At 41.7% G+C, this 20,724-nt stretch overlaps 1 protein-coding gene across 1 annotated transcript in view; it reads right to left on the bottom strand.

Moving 5' to 3' along the window:
* LOC150081440 (superoxide dismutase [Cu-Zn]-like) overlaps positions 1 to 20,724 on the bottom strand; it is a 71,704-nt gene that overhangs the window by 34,598 nt on the left and 16,382 nt on the right. The window contains exon 2 of the mRNA XM_090379297.1: positions 15,743 to 15,839. Coding sequence (XP_090235423.1) covers positions 15,743 to 15,839 — 97 coding nt within the window. The remainder of the gene's footprint in view (positions 1 to 15,742; positions 15,840 to 20,724) is intronic.

The raw sequence follows: 20,724 nt of genomic DNA, 5'->3' as shown, positions 1-20,724 counted from the left end.
CTGCAAGAGTAGCTCATGGTGTCTTGTCAATGATATACAAGAATTTTTCTAGCAGGGAAAAGAAGGTGATTATCCCCTTGTATAAGGAAATGGTCAGCCCACACCTTGAGTAATGTATACAGGTCTGGAGGCTTCATTTTAAGAAGGATGTAGAGCTGTTGGAACGAGTACAGAGAAGGGCAACAAGGTTAGTGAACGGAAGCAATAAACTCCAAGCTACGAGCTTTCAGGACTCAAGACACTATCAGAAACAGTACAACCAGCCTCTTCGTATCTCGACTAGATCCATGCACAACCCCTGAACTAGTCAAACAGGTTATATATGAAGAGCTGAATCTACGGCCAACTGTACATAAACTACAAACTAGGAGTCAACAATATGCTGCATTCAAAATTGACTGTAGCCGACAGCAAGTAGACCTGATAGGAAGCGTCGCCATTTGGCCTGTCGGAACGAGGATCAGGCCATTTGTTCACTATCAATCAACCTCGAAACCTCAAGCGACTACTCAGATCCGACAAAAGTACTCCCACCGAAGTCCCAGCTGACTTGGCGAGTATAATTGCCTGCCAGAAAGGATGCCAGCACCAGAATCTTTCCACACCAACATACTGGAACAAACTCCGCCCAAGGTTGGTAATACCATCCTCCAACGCGAGAGAACCCGAGGTCGCCTCATCCCTGTCCTGATCTCTCATTATCGAGAGCCTCTACTTGTTCACAGCCGGGAAGCAAGGCTCCCTCCTGTGAGGATAAGCATTACAACCTCTCCTACCATCCGCGTAATGTTCCAGAATATCAGGTCCTTAAGAAATAAACTTAATACACTGGAAGAGATTCTACTCTCAAACTCACTAGACATATTGTGCCTCGCTGAAACGTGGTTAGAGGCGAACCAGACAGATATCAGCTGCTCCATTCCTGCAGGCTTTCATGTACTGGCTGCCTCTCGCGATAACCGCAGAGGGGGTGGAGTTGCTATAATTTTCAATACGACAAAGTTCTCCATCATACACTCTGTCTCAAATATCTCTCAAGACGTGGAAGCCTTAATGATAACTCTGGAACATCAAGGTACCACTATAGACGTCGCATCCCTGTACCTTCCTCCAACGCCAACTATGATGGCCATTGATGCAGCCACTAACTGGTTAATAAATAATCTCCACACAGCAGCCACTCACATCGTATGTGGGGACTTCAATCTTCCGCCATCTACCCAACACCTCAAAAGTCGTCTCACAGAATCTCTCCAATCAATCCAAATATTCCAAGTTAACTACCAACCAACGAGAGACCGAAACCTACTGGACATAGTCTATTCCTCGGCAACATGCCAAGTCGAAGAAACCACAGCCGACATGTTTCAATTAGACCACCAACCAATCATATTTACAGCTCTTCTACCCAAAAAATATTTCAATACCCCCAAAACCAAATCTGTGAAAAAGGTCACCGCCCCAAAATTTCTGAATCCAGCACTCTGCATTGAAGCCGCATCCACAGTCCCATGGAACATCTTAGATGGATGTGAACTGAGCCTCGCAATCGATTTAATGACCAAATGGATCAATACCATAGCCCTTCACACCGCTACCAAGACAGTCACCATTACTCCGCGCTCCAGAGCATGGTGGACTCCCCAGCTCAACCAAAGTTTCCACTACAAACAATTACTACACGCCAAGTGGAAAGCTTCCGGCGATGTCCAAGACCGCATTTCATTCTCCAAAGCCAGGGCCGAATTCAACAGAAACAAATCAGCTTCAATTAAAAAGCACCTCGAAAGAACCCTAAAAAGGGGGAAACCATTCTACAAAACAAAGGCTAGTTCTTCCAGCAACATCGACCCAATTGACTGGCTCAACTACGTCGCCAGATTTTCTAATCAACCTCCAGCTCTACCTAATCGGCCACTCCTCAACCACTCTCATCTCACTGATAGTCTCGCTACGATCCGAATTTCCAAGCAACAACTGATGCAGGCCATTAATACTCTCCCTCTCACAACAACCACCGGTGACGATGGCATCCCCCAGTTCATAATCAAATGCTTAAGTGTCTTCATCATCGACTCACTCCTCAACCTATACAACAGATGCCTCGAAGTTCATTTCTTTCCACCCCAGTGGAACAGGTACTCTGTCTGGCCCCTTCCTAAGCACCAACAATCGACGCTCCCAAGCCAACATAGGCCCATCGCTTGCGCCTCTGTATTGCTAAAAATTCTGGAGAAAGCATTGCTACCGTCTGTCACCCATCAAATTCTCCGTGACAGTCCTCAGCAAATACACTATGGGATATCAGGAAGGTCAACTATAACTAACCTTGTAACAACCACTCTGCACATCTTAGATGCCTTCGAACAAAGACAGTTATATATCTTGACATCCATTCCGCTTTTGATGCCATCTATATACCTAATCTCCTACGTCTCAGAAAACTACTTCAATTTTCGCGGCGATGTTCTCTTGTTCCTAGAATCTCTCCTATCGAAGAGGACCCTTGTTCTAAAGATCGGAACAAAGACCTTCACGCGCCACATAACTGCCGGTGTACCTCAAGGGGGGGGGGGTCCTGTCAGGCATTCTCTTCTCAGCAATCATGGTGCCATTTGTGACCAATAAGTGCAATTGGATCACATATGCTGACGATGTCAAGCTCCTTACTAAAATATCGCCATCCAACTCGGCAGCCGAAATCACTCAGCAAATCACTAGCAAACTGCAGGAAATGGCTGACTACCTCAATACCTTCAACCTCCAAATAAACCCCCTAAAATCAGCACAAATAACTTACTCTCTAAAGGGCAGCCCAACAACGTTGGAGCCTGTGCTTAACGGCTCCTCAGTTCCAAGTGTTCAAACACACAAAGATCTGGGGGTCGTCTTCGACTCCAAACTATCTTTCAACGATCACATAAACCTCATACAGTCGAGGCTGAACTCACTACGCTGGGTCGCCAAACAACAGCTGCTCCACACCACCGACCCACAACTGGTAAAAAGATACATCGTATCAATCCTTTACCCGACAATACTGTATGCTTCAGAGATATGGGCCTCGGCCGCCGAATCCAACATCAAAAGAATATTCTCTGCCGAATTCTGGCTTCTAAAATGGGCCAACAGCAAACTCCACCTTCCCCCAGCTCTCAGATCAACGCAGTTAGCAGAAGGCAAACTACCGCACATCTACCGCACATCTACTGCACTCTAAAGGCAAACTACCGCACATCTAGAATAGATGTGCGGTAGTTTGCCTTTAGCCAGCGGGTGGTTGATTGCTGGAACAAACTTCCATTTGTCATTGTACAAGTTGATAGCTTAAATAGATTCAAGGCAGAACTAGACAAACATTTGGAGTGGATGGGTGAAATGAGAAGGATGTGTTTTTTTTTTCTTGGCTGATGCTAATAAGCTTGCTTTCTTGCATCATGTGCCTTTGCTAATGCTAAATGGAAATTTATTCAGTCTTCTTCCCTGCTAAAACGGCGCTCATAGTAATTTGAAAGACAGTGGTCGCTTGTAAATTAACACCGAATTAATTAGCCATTATTATTATTAAGAATACTAGCAGCAGGTTTAAAGTGCCCATTTGTCTTCACCATGTCCGTCCATCCACAAGAACGGATTGACTTGACTCCTAATAAAAAGCACCTTACTCCAAAATAACAGCATGTTTATTATTATTATTATTAGCGCTATATGGTGCAAGGAAGCCTAAGGCTTATGCTACACCAGCCAAAAAAAAATTAAGTTATTCTGAGAGAGAGAGAGAGAGAGAGAGAGAGAGAGAGAGAGAGAGACAAAAGTAGAAGGGAATCACCAAGAAAGAAAAGAATGATGATATCCAGCTGAGGATCCTGGGTGTGCCAAGCCCATACTCACCAGATGTGAGCTCCTGGGGTAATGGTTGATATAATAAAAATTCTATGAAAGCAGTGATTTTTTCATTACTTTGCTCATACTAGGTCGACAGGCAGCTATACAAATAACCAAAAAAAAAAAAAAATGCACACTAATGTTTTGTTGGGCTACTCATTGCTCTAATGGCCACTGCGCATTGTTACGGCACCAACTGGGTAAGCTTCTGAATGTATTCCTGGGAAATCTCATGGTTAGCAAACACAGATTAATGTCTCTTGCAACTCTTTTAAGTGTTTTTGGCTTCTTTTTCATCACTGAAACACCCATGTTATTCCAATAATTTTCAATGGATTGAAGTCTGGACTGTTCCCAGGCCATGTTATTCTGCGAATTGATTTATCCTTCGATCGATAATTTTTGCATCTGTGGACAGTAAAACAGCGAAATAAATTACATTGTAAGAACTATTCTTACATATATTTTTTAGGAGTTTATAAATACCAAATTTTGATAAATATCTAAGTTAGAAACAGAAAAACACTCAGCAGATTTGCTTGTGCTGTGTACTTTTCAATGGTGAGAGATTAGCGTAGCAGCAGGAGGGACGCTGACCGGACTGTGATACAATGGGTAGGCCAGTTTGACGCAGTTCGTGCGTACAGAAAAAAGGGCTGTGGCCAACTGACGGTAGCAGGGGACAAAAGAACGCCCACACCCCTAGAATGGTTTCGGACTCCATCCAAAAGGAAGACCCAGATCAGAGAGCTCACCGTGTTCGAGCTGTAAATAAAGTACAAACAGGCCGACACGGGAGGCACTCTCAATAATTTCACAGGCGGCATCTCGTAAGGAAGCGTGACGGAAGAGATAAAGTGAAATGGTCATCCCAAGGATAGTTCTTGAGATTGTTTAGCGCCCGGATGTTCTCGACACAAACAAGAGAGCTCGACCTATCAGACGCGGGTCGGGACGACGTGGAAAAAAATGAGCGAATGAAATTAAAGATGAAGAGGGAGAGATAACTAATGATTGGACGAAAAATAAGGGAGAGTTGGAAACAAAAATCTGATGCAGGAAGAAGACGAGAGCCAGAGCCCAAGAGTCAGAATCCCGAAACCTGGAAGGAAGGATCCAGAGGAAATTCCGGGGAGAGGCGGGAAGATATTTTTGGGAGTGCGGGAAACGCATATAGAAAGTTCCGAAAAAATGATAGTATAGTGGGAAAAATAATAGCAAAAAAAGGCGGAAGGATCAGAGTAAGGAAGGTCGTTCGAGTTATCCACGGAGGGCTAAAAGCAACAGTCCTGGAGAAAGATCCTGTGCGCAGTAGGAACGTCTGAGGTCGAGCCGGGAGCACATCAAGCGAGTCTGCGGTGTCGAAGCCCAGAGAGGAAATAGCGGAAGGAGCAAAAGAAAGAAAACTCATTTAGGTGGTAGAAAAGGAAAGCAAGTAAGTTTATGTAGAATATTTATTAACAGAAACGGTGTTATAAAGAAATAAACGAAAGAAAAAGTAATGGACAGGACAGTCAGTAAAGAACTGAAACAAGATGAACACTATTGTAAGTGATAGAATTAGAGTCACTAACTAGGGAGAAAGAGAGATAGAAAGTGTGTGAGTGTTACTCATCTGTGATTAGAAGTACCTGAAAAATAAGGAAAGTTGTTAAACCTGAAAAGGGTCAAGTTTATGGAATGTATAACTAGTAATAACAGTGTAGAATATTTATTCTGTAGAACATTCCTCTCTAGAGTATATAGGATGATGGTGAAACTTAATGGAAGTTTCACCATCATCCCCCTTGTATATTAATAATTAGTGGATTGTAAAAAATTGGATATTATGAATTATATAGTGTGTGTAAATATCTTGTATAAACAAGTAAATAAATCTAGTTTGTTTTATCATGGGCTTTATGTGTGATATTGACACCAAGCATTAACTATAAGTCACGGGAACTATTCTAGCATGGGGAGATAATAACACAAATAAGAGAAAATTAGTATTTCCTCCAACTTGGATCTTCTGACACAAAAACCTTAATGACAAAGGAGTGAGTAAGAAAGGGTGCCGATTAACTGCGCAGCGGATAGCTTGTGGGTCTTGGAAGGGAAGAGAGGAAACCCCCCTTTGCTTCAAGAAAGGTTAGAAAAAAATAAATTTCTTAAGCATCGGCCTAATGAAGGTTCCAAGTAGGGATAGAGATTTGTAAAGGTAATAAATCATAGAGTTTGATATCAAAAGAATAAAATTCATCATTTTCCCTCCCACAACATTTAAGCAAGAGTACTGTTTCATAAATTTAAAACTTTTGCTAATTTCATGAAGTAGCACTTTCAGTTTTGGCTTTATCACATGGAGCAGAGTTGTCCTGAAAAATGCAATTTCCAACTTCCCCATAAAAAGGTAAAGGTAAACTGCAGCCATTATCGATCCACTGCAGGATGGAAGTCTCCTCCATGATTTATGTTGAGGGAAATGGACCATAATCTGCCACACTGATCCGGTGTGGGTTGGCAAATTGACCGTATTTGGCAGTCAGGGACTTGAACCCCGATCTACTCAAGAGCGTGTGCCACTACACTCCTGCTCCTGACCACTCGGCTACGGAGGCCTCTCCATAGTGACCTCTCATTGTGGGAAGTGATTTTGTTTCAAGGATGTCCTTATGCACCTCAGTATTCATTGCACTCTTCAAGACGACAAACTCCTCTATGGGAAATAGTCCCATATTATTTGAGATGCAGAATGTTTCAATGTGGTGACGGTACAGTCACGACGAAATTCTTCTTCATCTAGCAGTCGGCCGGACGTCACAATTGTGCAAATTGAATTTTCATTCATCAGAGAAAACACATTCCACCGATCCTCAGACCAACAGAATTCTCTTTTGCCCACTTTAGACACTGGGCTTTCATTTTTTGCATCAAAAGTGGATTTTTCCTTGGGAGATGTGCTACTGTTCCCGATGAGAAAAGGCATCGAGAGTAGCTGCGCGCGGGCGAAGGTTTTACGGTTCCAGCTAATAGAGAACTTTTTCTTAAATTTTTGCCGTTTTATTGACTTAATTGGCATATTAATTAATTTTCTAGAAGTAGCTTATATTCCTAGTTATGATACTTAGTTTATTTTGAATTTAGGTAGAGATTTTGTAGGTTATTACTGAGTATCGGTAAGGGTATCCATGTGTTGGACAAGATTTTGCAGTTACGGTGAACGCTAAGTTTTTAATTATATTTAGCCGTTTTGTTGACTTAATTGTTATATTAAATTATTTTCTGTAAGTAGCTTATAGTCCTAGTCAAGCTCCTTAGTTTATTTTGAATTTAGATAGCGATTTTTAAAGTTAATAGTTAGTGTCCGTAGATTTACCATTCATAACTTTCCGCCATTGTTATACGATACAACATATATCCCGAACTAGATAGTGTAAGGTTTAATGCAAAAGTAAAACACGTAGCACTGTGTTAAAAATCTGTTAGCTTGGTACTGTATAGTATAGTATTATGTATTATCAATTAATGAGTAAAATTTGTTACTTTCATTAAATTCCATTGTTAATTAAATTGCACTTAGATTGAATCATGGCCCACACTAAATCACCAAAACAACACTCACAGATTAGCCAGAGTGCTATGGCTTGGGAGAGAACCGAAGGGGGTCATTCTCCAACGCATCACAGTCTAAAAAAATGCGCGAAATGCGAAATGTTTGCTAACCAGTCTAGAACAGGACACGATCTAGCTAAGGAGGAGGGTGTGTGTGCGTGCGTGCGTGCGCGCTAGGTGCAGAGACTGTGAGCAAATTAGGCGCCAACTCAGCATTCTGATCAACTATGAGAGCTTCAGGTGTATGGTATATGCCCTCGAGGATATTAATAAAAGCGCCCATCAAGCTCTCAGCTGCCTAACTCAATGCCAGAGCTCACTCCTGTGCATCAGGCACAGGAGTGAGCTCTGGCATTGAGAGTTTCAGGTGTATGGTAGATGCCCTCGAGGATATTAATAAGAGCGCCCATCAAGCTTTCAGCTGCCTACCTCAATGCCAGAGCTCATTCCTGTGTATCAGGCAACACAGCGCCAATCTCCAAGGCAGAATGCGCTGGTCCCACTGGAACTGGTTATTGCTTCTGACTCTATTGTCAGGGAGACGGAGAATATATTATGCAAAAAGGACAGGTGGAATAGGACCAGGGTATGTCTGCCAGGGGCAAAAGTAGTTGATATTGTGGAACAGATATAATCTTTTAAGGGCACAAAAGGGGATATTGTTGTACACGTTGGCACTAATGACCTTAACAGTAACAGATCTGCAGATTTAATTAACAAGTACAGGTCAATTTTGAAAAAAAGTTGAGCTAGGGTTGAATTTGAAATTGTCAGCAATCCTGCCCAGACACGATAGGAGAGAGTATTTGATGGCAGCCTTGTCAATCAATTTGGCCCTGGAGAGACTGTGCAAGGCTCATGGGGTGGAATTTTTTTCAGCGTGGTTTGCGCTTGCTAACAGGAGAGACTGCTTCTACAGGGATGGGACACACTTAAATAGAAAGTGTGCAAGAATATTATGTTGGTCAGAAAATTGCCAGCTTGGTGGGATTCAAAGGCTAAAAGATTAACAGTAGCTGCAAGCAGAGGCGAAAGTGATTCTTGCACTGCTTCTATTGTAATGAGCAGCAGCCTCGAGAGACAGCAAGTTGCTTTAGATTTCAAGAGCTGCTGGGAGTCAACATGGAACACGTAAATACATAGGTTATGGGTAACTAAGAGTAAGTACAGGTGCGTGTATACTTGCATGTAGGCCAATGCTAGAAGTATAGTAAATAAATTTGATGAATTTGAAGTGCTGATCAAGGCATCAAAGGCAGATATTGTTGAGATATCAGGCACATGGTGTCACAAAGATATAAGCAGTGCAGAATTGGAATTTGGAAAAGGTTGGAAGGGGGGAAGGGTTATGCCGTTAGTTAAGAAACATAAAACCTCAGGAAGTGCATCCAGTTGACATAAGTGGACAGTGCAATGTTGAGTCAGTTTGGTGTGACATAAACATTGGGAAAGCGAAAATGAGAGTAGGAGTGTGCTATAGGCCTAATGACTCTGATGAGTACAGCACACAATTGTGTAGAGATATAGAGTGAGCCAGTAAATCAGAATGTCTTGTAATGGGGGATTTTAACTTTCCAGATATTGACTGGAACTTGTGGGTTGGTCACTCGCACTCTAGCAAGACTTTTGTGGATTTATTGGAAGATCGTTTTCTACAGCAACATGTTTGAGGGGCAACCAGAGGGGTTAATACTCTTGATCTGATTATTATCAGAAGTTATGACTCGTGCATTAGGAATTTGCAGATAAAGGAACCACTAGGTGACAGTGATCACAGCCTACTGATGTGGGATTTGCTTAAAGATGTAACTACCGTCAAGGGTAAAGGGAAGGGTTTTTGTTTTCGTAAAGGTGACAACAGTGGTCTCAGGCAGTTTTTGAATTCTATACAACTGAATTCTAACCAACTGAAGATGTTGTCAACAGCAAATTCTAAGTGTGAAGCATTCAAGGAGCTAATCATGGAAGTACTAGACTTTTCATACCAACTAAGAAATCTGTTCAAGATTTAGGCATAAATGGATGTCAGATGAGCTAATGAGGCTCGTGGTAGAGAAGAGAAATGCATGGGAGGTATACAAATTAGCAGATGATACAGAAACCTATGGCAGATATAAGCTAATCTGTAATCAAGTCACAAAGGAGGTTAGGCAAGCGAAGGCCTTGGCAAAGGGTGCAAAGAAAAACAACAAAGACTTCTTTAGTTATGTAAACTCTACAAGGAAGAGGATGAATCAGATTGGTCCACTTGATGTTGTCTGCGCGGGTAGCACAGTGGTATCGTCACCGTCCTCCCCACACCGGGGGGAAAAGGCCTGGGTTCGAATCCCGTCGATGACGCGAGGAACTTTAATGGGCTTTTTTCACTCCGTGGCTGAGTTAGTTGGGCTCAGGCGTGGATAGCAAGGTTTTTCTTCCCAGTAACTGGGGTTTTTTCGTCCAGCAAAACAGGCAAATCAACCATAGAACACACCCAATTTACAGACACAAATACGGGTTAATGTATTTAATTACGGGTAACACTAAAATAATAATTTTTTTTTTTTTGGTCCACTTGATGTTGGTGGTTCGACTATTGATGATGCTGCTCTCAGATAGCTAACAAACTGAATGAGTATTTTGCATCTACTTTCACACAGGAGGAATTCTGTAAGGAAATAGAAGGCAGAAGCTTACTAAACTCTTAACAGGGAGCTAAATGATTTTGTAATAACGGAGAGCAAAGTTGAGGAGAAACTGATGAAGTTAAACCTAAAAAAGGCACCCGGGGCAGTTGGAATCTATCCAGTTATATTGAAGGAAGCAGCGAGGAAAGTAAGCAAACCCTTAGCCATAATTATGAGAGCATCTTTAGATTCAGGGAAGGTCCCCATGGACTGGAGATGTGCAAATGTGACCCCAATTCACAAAGGGGTTCAAAAGGGTGACGCAAATAATTATAGACCTGTTAGTTTTAACTTCTGTTCCAGGGAAAATAATGAAGTCACTGTTTAAAGAAGGGATGCAAGATCACTGAGACAAGACTGCAGTAATAGTTCAGACACAGCATGGGTTTGTTAAGGGGAAGTCTTTTCTGACCAATTTGATTGGATAGTATGATGTGATCACAAAGGAACTGGACGCAAAAATAATTTTTATATATACTTGGGTTTCAAGAAAGCTTTTGATACTGTTACACATGGAAGACTGCTGTACAATTTGGGGCAGTATGGCATTAAGGGCAACTTGCTACAATGGATAAAAGGATGGTTGATTGGGAGAAGACAGAGAGCGGTAACCAATGGACACTGCTCTTCGTGGAGTAATATTATTAATGGTTATTAGCAATGTCCCCAAGGGTTCGGTGTTATGTTATGTTATGTTATGTTATTTTGGTTTTTAGGAGCATTAGCAACTAAGGCCATGTTGTTCCGGGAATATGCGGTGGTCATTCCCTTGACCTTTCCGCATCCTCCGTATTTGGTGGTGACGGGCTCGAACCCCGGTCTAATCAAGAAGCGTGTGCTCCTTCCCACCTGGCTACGGAGGCGCCCAAAGGTTCGGTGTTGGGCCCGTTGTTGTTTTGTATATTTATCAATGATATTGATGAAGATATATCAAGCTTAATGTCAAAGTTTGCAGATGATACAATGGTTGGCAGGGTTGTTAATAACAGTAATGACAGCATGCTGTTTCAACAGGCCCCTGAGAATTTGGGCAGATGGGCTGAGACAATCCTCCATCATATGGGTAGCAGTAACTCCAGAGAAATGTACCAACTGGGTCGTGTTACACTCAGGGTAGTGGAGAATGAAAGAGACCTGGGGTAATTGTGTAGGGAAACGGCGCTGCTCATATGTAAAAGTTGTCATTTACTTCAAGACATGCTGCTTACGCAAATGACATCCTGTTAGATAAAAGCAGAAAGGCCAACGCCACCGTCAAAAATCATTATTGCTCTTTTAAAAAAAGGCATGTGCTCTTTTAGCAAAACTGTTCTACCAAAATAATAATAACGCTACTGCAGCAACGCGTGAATATCGGAAACTTAAAGGTTTGCATAAAGGACCTTTGACGTCAGTGGGGCTTCGAAAACTAATAAAGAAATCTGAAGCGACTGACCGGGCAGTTAGATGAAATTTCAGGCAGGGGACGACCACGTATTGGAACGGAGGTACTAAATGAAGTGTCGGTTGCAATAGCCTCCAGGTTAGAATGCGAAACGCTACCAGTCAGTAATGCCTGCCAGAGGTGTTTCAAGAGATTTGAACCTTCCTTGGTCTACTGTACGTAAAGTGCTTCGAATAATTTTAAGCTGGTTCCCGTACAAGATTCACGTAGTGCAAGAACTAAAGTCTTGTGATCAGCAACAACGAATAGACTTTGCTCTACGATTTCTGGCTCGTATGGAACTTGACGATACATCGGCTTGAATGATCTTGTGGTTGGATGAGGCACATTTCACTCTTCATGGGGCTGTAAATGCACAAAACTACCGAATATGGGAACTTCTAGCCCATCTGCCATGCATGAAAGACCACTACAAAGTCCATACGTTACAGTGGTGTGGATTCACAGCAGAGTTTATAATCGGACCATTTTTCTTTGAAGAGTCTACACCTCATGGCCCCGCCGTAAGGTGTACGGTAACTAGTCACAGTACTGCGCTCTTCTAACAGATCACATTATTATTACGGCTCTGCAAGAAAGGCAATGCTTGGAGACTGTAGTGTTCATGTAAGATGGTGCCCCTCCCCACGTTGGTCTGTAGATTTCTAAGTTCTGATATTAAAATCTAATCCTAAGTTAAGTATTCCATCTCATGTTTACAGTGCCAATTTCTCCCCTGGTGGCAGAAATTTGAACTTTTTTTTTTTTTTTTTTTTTTTTTCTTCTACAAATCCCTTCCCCATGCCCTAAATGTCAGTGAGAGATGTCCGGACTGTTGGGCAGGATCATTTTGTCAGTAATTATAAAATAAAAATAAATTTTCTGTTTATACTCCGGGACGACCAAACGGTCAGAGGAGTGCACAAGATAGACAGAATACAAGAACAGCACTGTATTCAGCAGTCACGGGTTTGAACCCCGGTCACTCAAGGCACGTATACTTATGCACCCACGCGCCTGACCACTAGGCTACGGCGGCATGTGGTATCGTCCCAGTGCAGCTTGTGGATAGGGGTCTCTAATATGGCCTGAGGTTCGTACTTGTAACACGGTATACTTTCTTGGATCAGGTAGTATTTCTTTGCTGTTATCTGATGTATTATCTTGGCGGCCAGAAACAATCCAGCCAGAAGAACAACAGAACCCTACATTACACAATATTAAAACACATCACTCACGCATTCTGTCATTTAAAGAGTACTGTACATCAACACAAAGAGAGCTGACAGCGGCGTTGAGGGCAACCACTGGTGCCTCTTGACCAAAAACCCTTATGTCCACTATGTATTTCCTGGTGATGATTACTGGTCTTGGATGGCGAACATGAATGCTTCGATCTCGAGGAACACTGTTCTTCTGGAGATGACATGTGACCAGGAGAGTTTAGAGCATCGTTGTTACTGTCGTGGGCAGTTAATGTTTCAAATACACAACTGATTTTATGTCAAAGCGAATATATACATCGATCTTTGCGAAATCAATGTTTATTATGGATATTGATCTTTGCAAAATCGATGTTTATTGGGTGCAGTGGGATTCGCGAAATCTGTGTTCATTATGGTGAACCCTGCGTTGGGAGCTAACTTATCTATGTAGTCTGCCATGGAGTGCCTCATCTTTCTGCTTTCGTCTCTTCCGTCTGGGCGGTTGGTCTCCTCGTTTAGGATGAGCGGGGTGTGCCACTTGTCTGTCTTCCTTATGGCCTGGTAAATTGGTGCTGTATTTTTCTGTAAGTAATCCTTCCGGTTCTCAATCGCATTATTCTGTTTGATGAGGTCTATAAAACCCCTTCCTCCTTTGGTGGCTATGATCACTCTCTCGACGGGTGCTTTTAAATGGTGTTGACGGCTCTTTGTCATCACTGTCCTGGTCCTCGTGATCTCCCCAAACTCGGTGTTGGTCCACTCTATGATCCCGAAGGAATACGTTAGTATGGAGACTGCATAGGTGTTTATGGCTTTAACTGTGTCCCCTCCATTTAGTTTTACTTTTAGCATACTTCTAAGTCTCTGATGGCATTTCTCAGCCAGGTGGACCTTAATCTCCTTGTGTTCTGGGTGTTTAGCTTGCACCATTCCCAGATACCTGGTGGGTCTTCCACTCTAGCATGGCTTCAATCTCTTCATCTGGTAGTTTCAGTCAACTGGCTTTCCCTGATTCAACCCAAGGGTCTTACATTTGTCTAGTCCGAATTCCATCCTGATGTCAGTACTGAATTCTTGGGTAATCTAGAGTAGCCGTTGGAGTTGCTTCTCGATTGCCGCCTAGAGGTTGATATCATATATGTACATCAAGTGGTAGAGGGTATACAGGTTCTTCCTCCCTTCTGGGGTATATCCATACTTCCTAATATTAAGCAGGGTGTTGAGTGCGAGACAGAACCATGGTGCTCTCAGGAATGTCCCTGTAATGGATATATTCCTCTCCTGATGGGGATTCGTTTGGTCGTGATGTTCTCAACCTTGATGGTGGTCCTGCATTTCGTTATGGTTGCTTCCAGGAAGTTTCACTGTGAGGTTGACTTCGTAGATCTTTGGCGTTTCTGTCAGCCAGCTATGGGCCATGGAGCAGAAGGCCTTGTTGTAGTCGATGTAGGCCGTGTACAAGGTGTGGTACTTCTTGTTGGTTGGTTGTTGTAGGGTTTTAGGCACATCAGCAACTTAGGCCATATTGCACTATATATATGTCTATAAATTGTGTATGTTCTGTGCATAGTATTAGGGTCAGGTGCCACCTGTGGTTTCCCACATCTGCACCATATGTACGCTGTGAAGAAATGCAGTATTACTGTAAATGCCAGAAAAGTGTTGTGTGTTGTATATGACATTGCGTCAGATTCTGTTGTGTGTCCTGGCATTTGGCCGCAGGGCCCATGGTGGGCTCACGTTGCCCGCACACACCACTAGGAGGTAGCCGGGCTGCCCATTATTCTCTGGCTTGTCTCCGCCAGGGTCGCCAGAGCTTCCTGGATGGAGACAAAAAAAAAACAGTGCCAGCCGTTCCAACCACTTGGTATATAGTTTCATCCTGTACATTGTAATACTGGTCTCTACTTTGCTTACTGCATAATATGCTCACATGATGAACGTATTCATTTCGGTGCTCCACTTCATGCATTCAAACTTCTTTCCTGGATGGTCACAACAGAAGTTGCACGGAAGCACCTCCAGTTGGTTGGGCTGGGTAGTGTTGCCCATTAGTTGTGTTGCCAACTGGGGGGACAGTGTCACTTGCTTCACTGTCGTCCTCGGTTCTTGTCTCGGATTTTTCAAATCGATCCGTCTGCCTAAGGGATCAAGTGCACAAGATGAAGTTACTCGTGTTCAGGCCTAAGACCTGAACACGAGTAACTTTATCTTGTGCACTCTCGATGCAGTATATTTAATATTTCTACTCTCAGCCACAGGCATCACTTCGACCGTGGGGGATGCAAGTTTGGTGTAGCGACTTTCGCGATTGTTTCCCTTCCATGACGGGATGTGAACTCGAATCCATCTCATTGGTGGTCCGGCGTCGTAACAACTTGCCTATTATTATTATTTAACCCTGTAGATTAAAGAGTCTGCACAGGTAGCACAGTGGTATCGTCACCGTCCTTCCCACACTGCGGGTTCAAATCCCGTCGATGACGCGAAAACTTTAATGGGATTTTTTCACTCTGTGGCTGAGTTAGTTGCTCTCAGGCGTAGAGAGCAAAGTTTTTTACCTCAGAAACTGTGGGTTTTTCGTCCAACAAAACAGGCAAATCGACCAGAGAACAACGGAATTTACAGACATACAGTGCCGGATTAAGGCAGGGGCTAACAGGGCAGTTACCCTGGCGCTATTCTTACAGGGGCGTCAGAAGCTGAAGAGTAAGGGAAGGGTTTTATCCAAAACCTTACGCAGATTTTAATTCCTCCATCTCCGGTGAGATATGAACCTAGACCTCTAAAAGACATCTCTTACACCCGTAAGTGTACTGCAGGGGGACCTTTACAAAATCCTCAAGATTTTTCCCAGTATCTTTCCAATACAATGCGACTCCGATCGTGCCCTAAAGAAAAATTTATAACAACATATTATAAAAAGGTTGTCGACCATTCTAAAGGATAATAACTCTGTTCTAATTTACCTTTGGTTAGATCTCCAAATTCATGCACGTGGAATCCGTGAAGACCCGGTTTTAGACCGTAGATCTCACCAATGATGTAGGTTGTCTCATGAGATGACTGTAAAAAAAAAAAAAAAATATATATATATATAATAGTCATAGCATTTTAGATATTACTGCGGTAAAATTACACAGGCGCTATTGTATTAGCGTAATAACCTGAAAGTCAGTTCTTGCTAGTGCCATATTGTGCTATGATATGAAGACTATGACATTTCCTTTTCTATAAATTCCTGCACTATTCGCAAATTTACGATGTGATGTTATAATATTAAAGACTCATTAAGATTATTACTATATTTAATACCGCTCTTATAAGACGTGAATTTAATAATATAGTTTATTAATTCGCCTAAACTACTATATTAAGGTGACGTTTCAGGTATCCTACCGATACCCATCATCAGCCCATGCTTTTGGGGCAACGAAAAATAGAAAGGGTTACAAATTTGAATATATTAAAAATATAATTACAAATATTACGATTAAAATTATCATTACAATTTTGCTCATAATGAATTGTTTCAAACAAACTTAAAATTGTTTATTAGCAAAATTGTAATGGTAATTGTAATCAAAAATATTGGTAATTATAATTGTAATCGTAATATTGGTAATTATATTTGTAACATATTCAAATTTGTAACCCTTTCTATTTTTTGTTCCCTCAACAGCATGGTCTGATGATGAATATCGGGAAGATACCTGACACGTACTGTGCAGTAGTCTGTATAGTAGTAGTACTGTATAGTGTCACCTTAATGTACTGTATAGTAGTTTAGGCGAATACCTTAATAAACTATGTTAATTTCACGTGGTATTAAATATAGTAATAATCTTAATGGAAAAAAAAACACGTAACGTCCTTCCCTAACTATATTAAAAACTCAAATATACTGCTCTACCAAAATATTAGAGAATTTTACATTCCTATATGCAGCAGACATATTAAAAGACAACACACCATGATCAGGGCTGAAGATACCTTTTCCATGTCGCAAGCAAAAATAGAAAGGCAACAATGTGTAAAATTCCACATTCTGTAAATTTACACCACATTACAGGAGACAAATGGCTCTACAGAGCAGTACTGCATTTTGCAAACCACTCATATGTGAAAGGAACACTATTCAATTAACAGATGTCGTTAACGGCGATAGTGGTTATTGGAGTAACAAAAACTTGTAATATTTTCCGATGAATCCTGTTTTGCATTACTACCGACAGATGCCACGTAAAACAATAGATTCAAAGCGGATTATGCCCTCTGGCCAATCTGTAGATACTTCTATTGCTGCTAGAGGAACACTAATTCGCAACCAGTTTCATTCTCTAATATTCCTCTAGACAATGTCTTTGAAAATTGACGAAATTTGTTTACCACGTCTCCCTAAACTTGTCATCTGCAATGATAGATTTCAGTTGTGTGGGGCCCTGGCACACATATCTTTATAGACTGTTGTTATTGTTATTTGGATTTTAGGAGCATTAGCAACTAAGGCCATATTGCTCAGGGGATATGCGGTGGTCATTCTCTGGCCTTTCCGCATATTCCGTATTTGGTAGTCACAGGCTCGAACTTAGGTCTAATCAAGAAGCGTGTGCTACGCACTGCTGCTCGTGCCCACCTGGCTACGGAGGCGCCACCAAAGAACTTTATAGGCACTAAAATAATTTCACGAACCCTTCCCCGTACAAACAGTAATCACAATGTTTCGGGAATCCGTCATGACTTTCGGGCCATGGAGCAACTGTCCCTCGGTAAATACGGCTTTGCTCATCAGCGGTCCTCAAGCTGCATGGTGTAGTATCGTATGCAGCATGCAGCTCTCGATTCTAGTATTACAATTGCTGTTGCATTCGTTGTTCGTGTTGAACCTGTAGAAATGCCGTGAAGAGTTAAATACAACAATGAAACTCACTCGTATCATCCACCTATTACAATAAAGACATTTTTTCATTGCTTATTTACAATAGCAACGTGGGGGAAGCAAATAAGGGAAGCAAATAGTCCCGTGGGGGAAGCAAATAAGGACAGTACTCTGATAAAATTAGGAAGACATATAAGTCCAATATACCATTGCGACATCAAGCGTTCATTATTTTTACAGCCGATGTCTGGCAAAGCATTCAAAGTAACGGGACCAATAGCTCTGGGGGGAACACCTGCCTTCAAACGAAACTTACCTTTGTAAGTAAGGTTTTCCAAGGCTTTCTATTCAGACTTAATAAATCATTCCCAACGTAGAGTTCACTTTCACATATTAATTCGAAAGCTGATTTAGGAATACTTTCAAAAACGCCGACCAAGGGGTTGTATGAGAAAATCATTTTTGATCTAAGGAAACAAAATCAAATTGGATGAAACCACAAATGGTAAAATGGATGGCAGAAAAATTCACTAATTCTTAAATCGTAGCGTCACAACCTCCGAATAATGAGCAGAGTGATGAAACTGCACCGATTGGAAGGTTAAACTTGTCTCCAATCTGTTTAACAATTACTCTGCTGTCCTTGATCACTTCGTCAAATGTCTGTCGATTTTTTTTCTGTATTACAATGCTTTCTTTCTTCGTCCTGTAGACTTTCAGATTGATATAACGCCAACCTGTCACGATTATTATTATTATGTTGTTGCTCTTATATTAATTCTTCCTGACTGGGGAGTTCCACCCCGTGACGGGTATTGCTACCAAGTACACAGAGTGGTCATTGTTACAACCACTTGGTATGTAGTCTCCACCTGTATATTGCCATATCAGTCTCTAGCTTGGTTATTTCGTGGTATGCTCGCATGATGTACGTATTCATTTCGATGCTCCATTTCACGCGTCGACGTTTTCTTCCTTCCTTGGTGGTCATTAGAGCAGTTGCGCAGGAAGCACTTCCAGTTGGTGAGGCTCAGAGGCGGACTGGGTCGAAAATTCTTACTTGGGAAAACTTGTAGCGGCCTCATACTAATGTTTATGGCCATATTAGATAGCTTCACAATCGTAAGGATAGTTTATGGATAGCTTCACAATCATAAAGATAAAGCTTTATTGTGAATTGTGGAATGAATGAAAGGGATTAACATTCCACTGAATTGTGGAATGTTAATCCCTTTAACTGTTAATTCATGGGTGGTCCAATTAACACAAATTAGAGCTAAAGGGATTAACGTTCTACAATTCAGTGGCGTCCAAAAAACCTATACACCGCCTCCCCCACATACTGTACCGAGAAGTCGCCCTTGTCATAACCACACCACAGTGGCCAGTCAGACTACCTTGTATCAATATGTACATTTGTATGGTAGCCACTAGCCGCAATGGCAACTTGGTGGTGCTGCTTTTATCAAACAAACTCTAACAGCATTGATACGACTACTATACAGGAGAACAAAACATTTCAAAACGACTAGACTCGTATATTACAGTGGATAAGGAAGATCCATATTTTTGTTATGATTTTTGTGCATTTAGTTTTCATATATTAGTGAACAAATAGAATGTATCGAGGTAAGAGTGCAATATTGAAAATCACGCCGGCCTTCATCGGGCTCCAGCACACCAGGGTTTCCCCGGTAAGTCTTATGGCCAGTCCACCTCTGGTGAGGCTGGATAGGCTTGCCCTTCTCTTGTGGTAGCCATACGGGGGACAGCGCCATTTGTTCCACTGTCTTCCTCGGGAGACAGTCTACGACTTTTCGAATCGATTCCTCTGCCTAAGGCCAGTGACTTTATCCTGCACCACACTATGCAGTATAATTATTAGTTCTCTTCGACATCATCCATCTATGGAGGTGGACCTGTTTAGCTTCGGCTTACGTCCAGTAGTAGTGGTGAACTCCTTGTCTCACTTCTTGGGAATGACACCAGACGGCGCCTTAGCCCTCACTCCATCCTTGTGAAAGGTAGGTCCGCTGGAGCAATTTTCGCGATGTTTATTTTATTTATTATTATTATTATTATTCTAATTTTATTACTATTACAGGTAGCCCGCGTCGGTCCGATTTGTGCCGATTCACAATAGCGCCGATCACTTTTTATTTTTTTATTTTTGTATTTTTTTTTTGCAAATTTTTTATAATTTGAAAATTTAAAATGGTCAGACAAAATTTATCGGCATCATACTGTGCTGTGTATCGTGCACTGTTCACGTGTTTTAGGACAATCTGAGCCAATCAGCAATTAGCGCATTCGTATCAGAGACGAGGAGAAAGATTCCCGCCCTCAAAGTAACCACTCGTAGATGCGGGTAGTAAAGGTTCATGCGGTAAAGCATTCTGTTGGTTGTTGTTTACGCTATTTACACGTGTCGGAAATTTATTACGCTAACATTTTTTTTTTATTAATTGTGCTATTAATAAATTAAATAATAATATCGCGATAGCCATGTGCAGTTTTTTCCAATCGTGTAATAAAGTTTTTAATTTAATAGAATAAAGACACGCCATGTCTGGTAAAAGTAGCTAATTGAATCCTAATACAATATTCGGAGGATAGAATCTGATGAAAGCGGCCATAATGTGTCTAAGGCTATGAATATGCCTTCATCGACTATTACTACAACTATGAAGATTGCTAATAAAATAAAACAATCGATGCAAAGTGGTACGTAAAATTTTTGGTGCGGAACCTAACCCTGTGATTTCGAATTGACTCCATTATATAAAGGGTTCCATTTGCGCCGTTTCCATTTACGCCTGTCCCCCCAGGAACCTAACCCCGACGTAAATCGAGGGCTACCTGTATTATTATAGCGATCTCCCAGCGTGATGAAGCTGCGTTCGCTTCATCAGACCGGTAGTCCAGTGTCGTAACCACTGAGACATCATTCCCCTATTATTATAATTATTATTATTATTATTATTAAAATCAATTTATTGAGTCAATAAATATGGTCTGCATCCCTTACACCGCTATTTAGCCAAGAGGGCGATCCGTAATACGATTAATTAT

Source organism: Mastigoproctus giganteus, chromosome 8 (genome assembly GCF_048544385.1).
Source record: "Mastigoproctus giganteus isolate SK-2022 chromosome 8, ASM4854438v1, whole genome shotgun sequence".
Lineage (NCBI taxonomy): Eukaryota > Metazoa > Arthropoda > Arachnida > Uropygi > Thelyphonidae > Mastigoproctus > Mastigoproctus giganteus.
The sequence above is the reverse complement of the archived record's forward strand: the minus strand, read 5'-3'. Positions and strand labels throughout refer to the sequence as shown.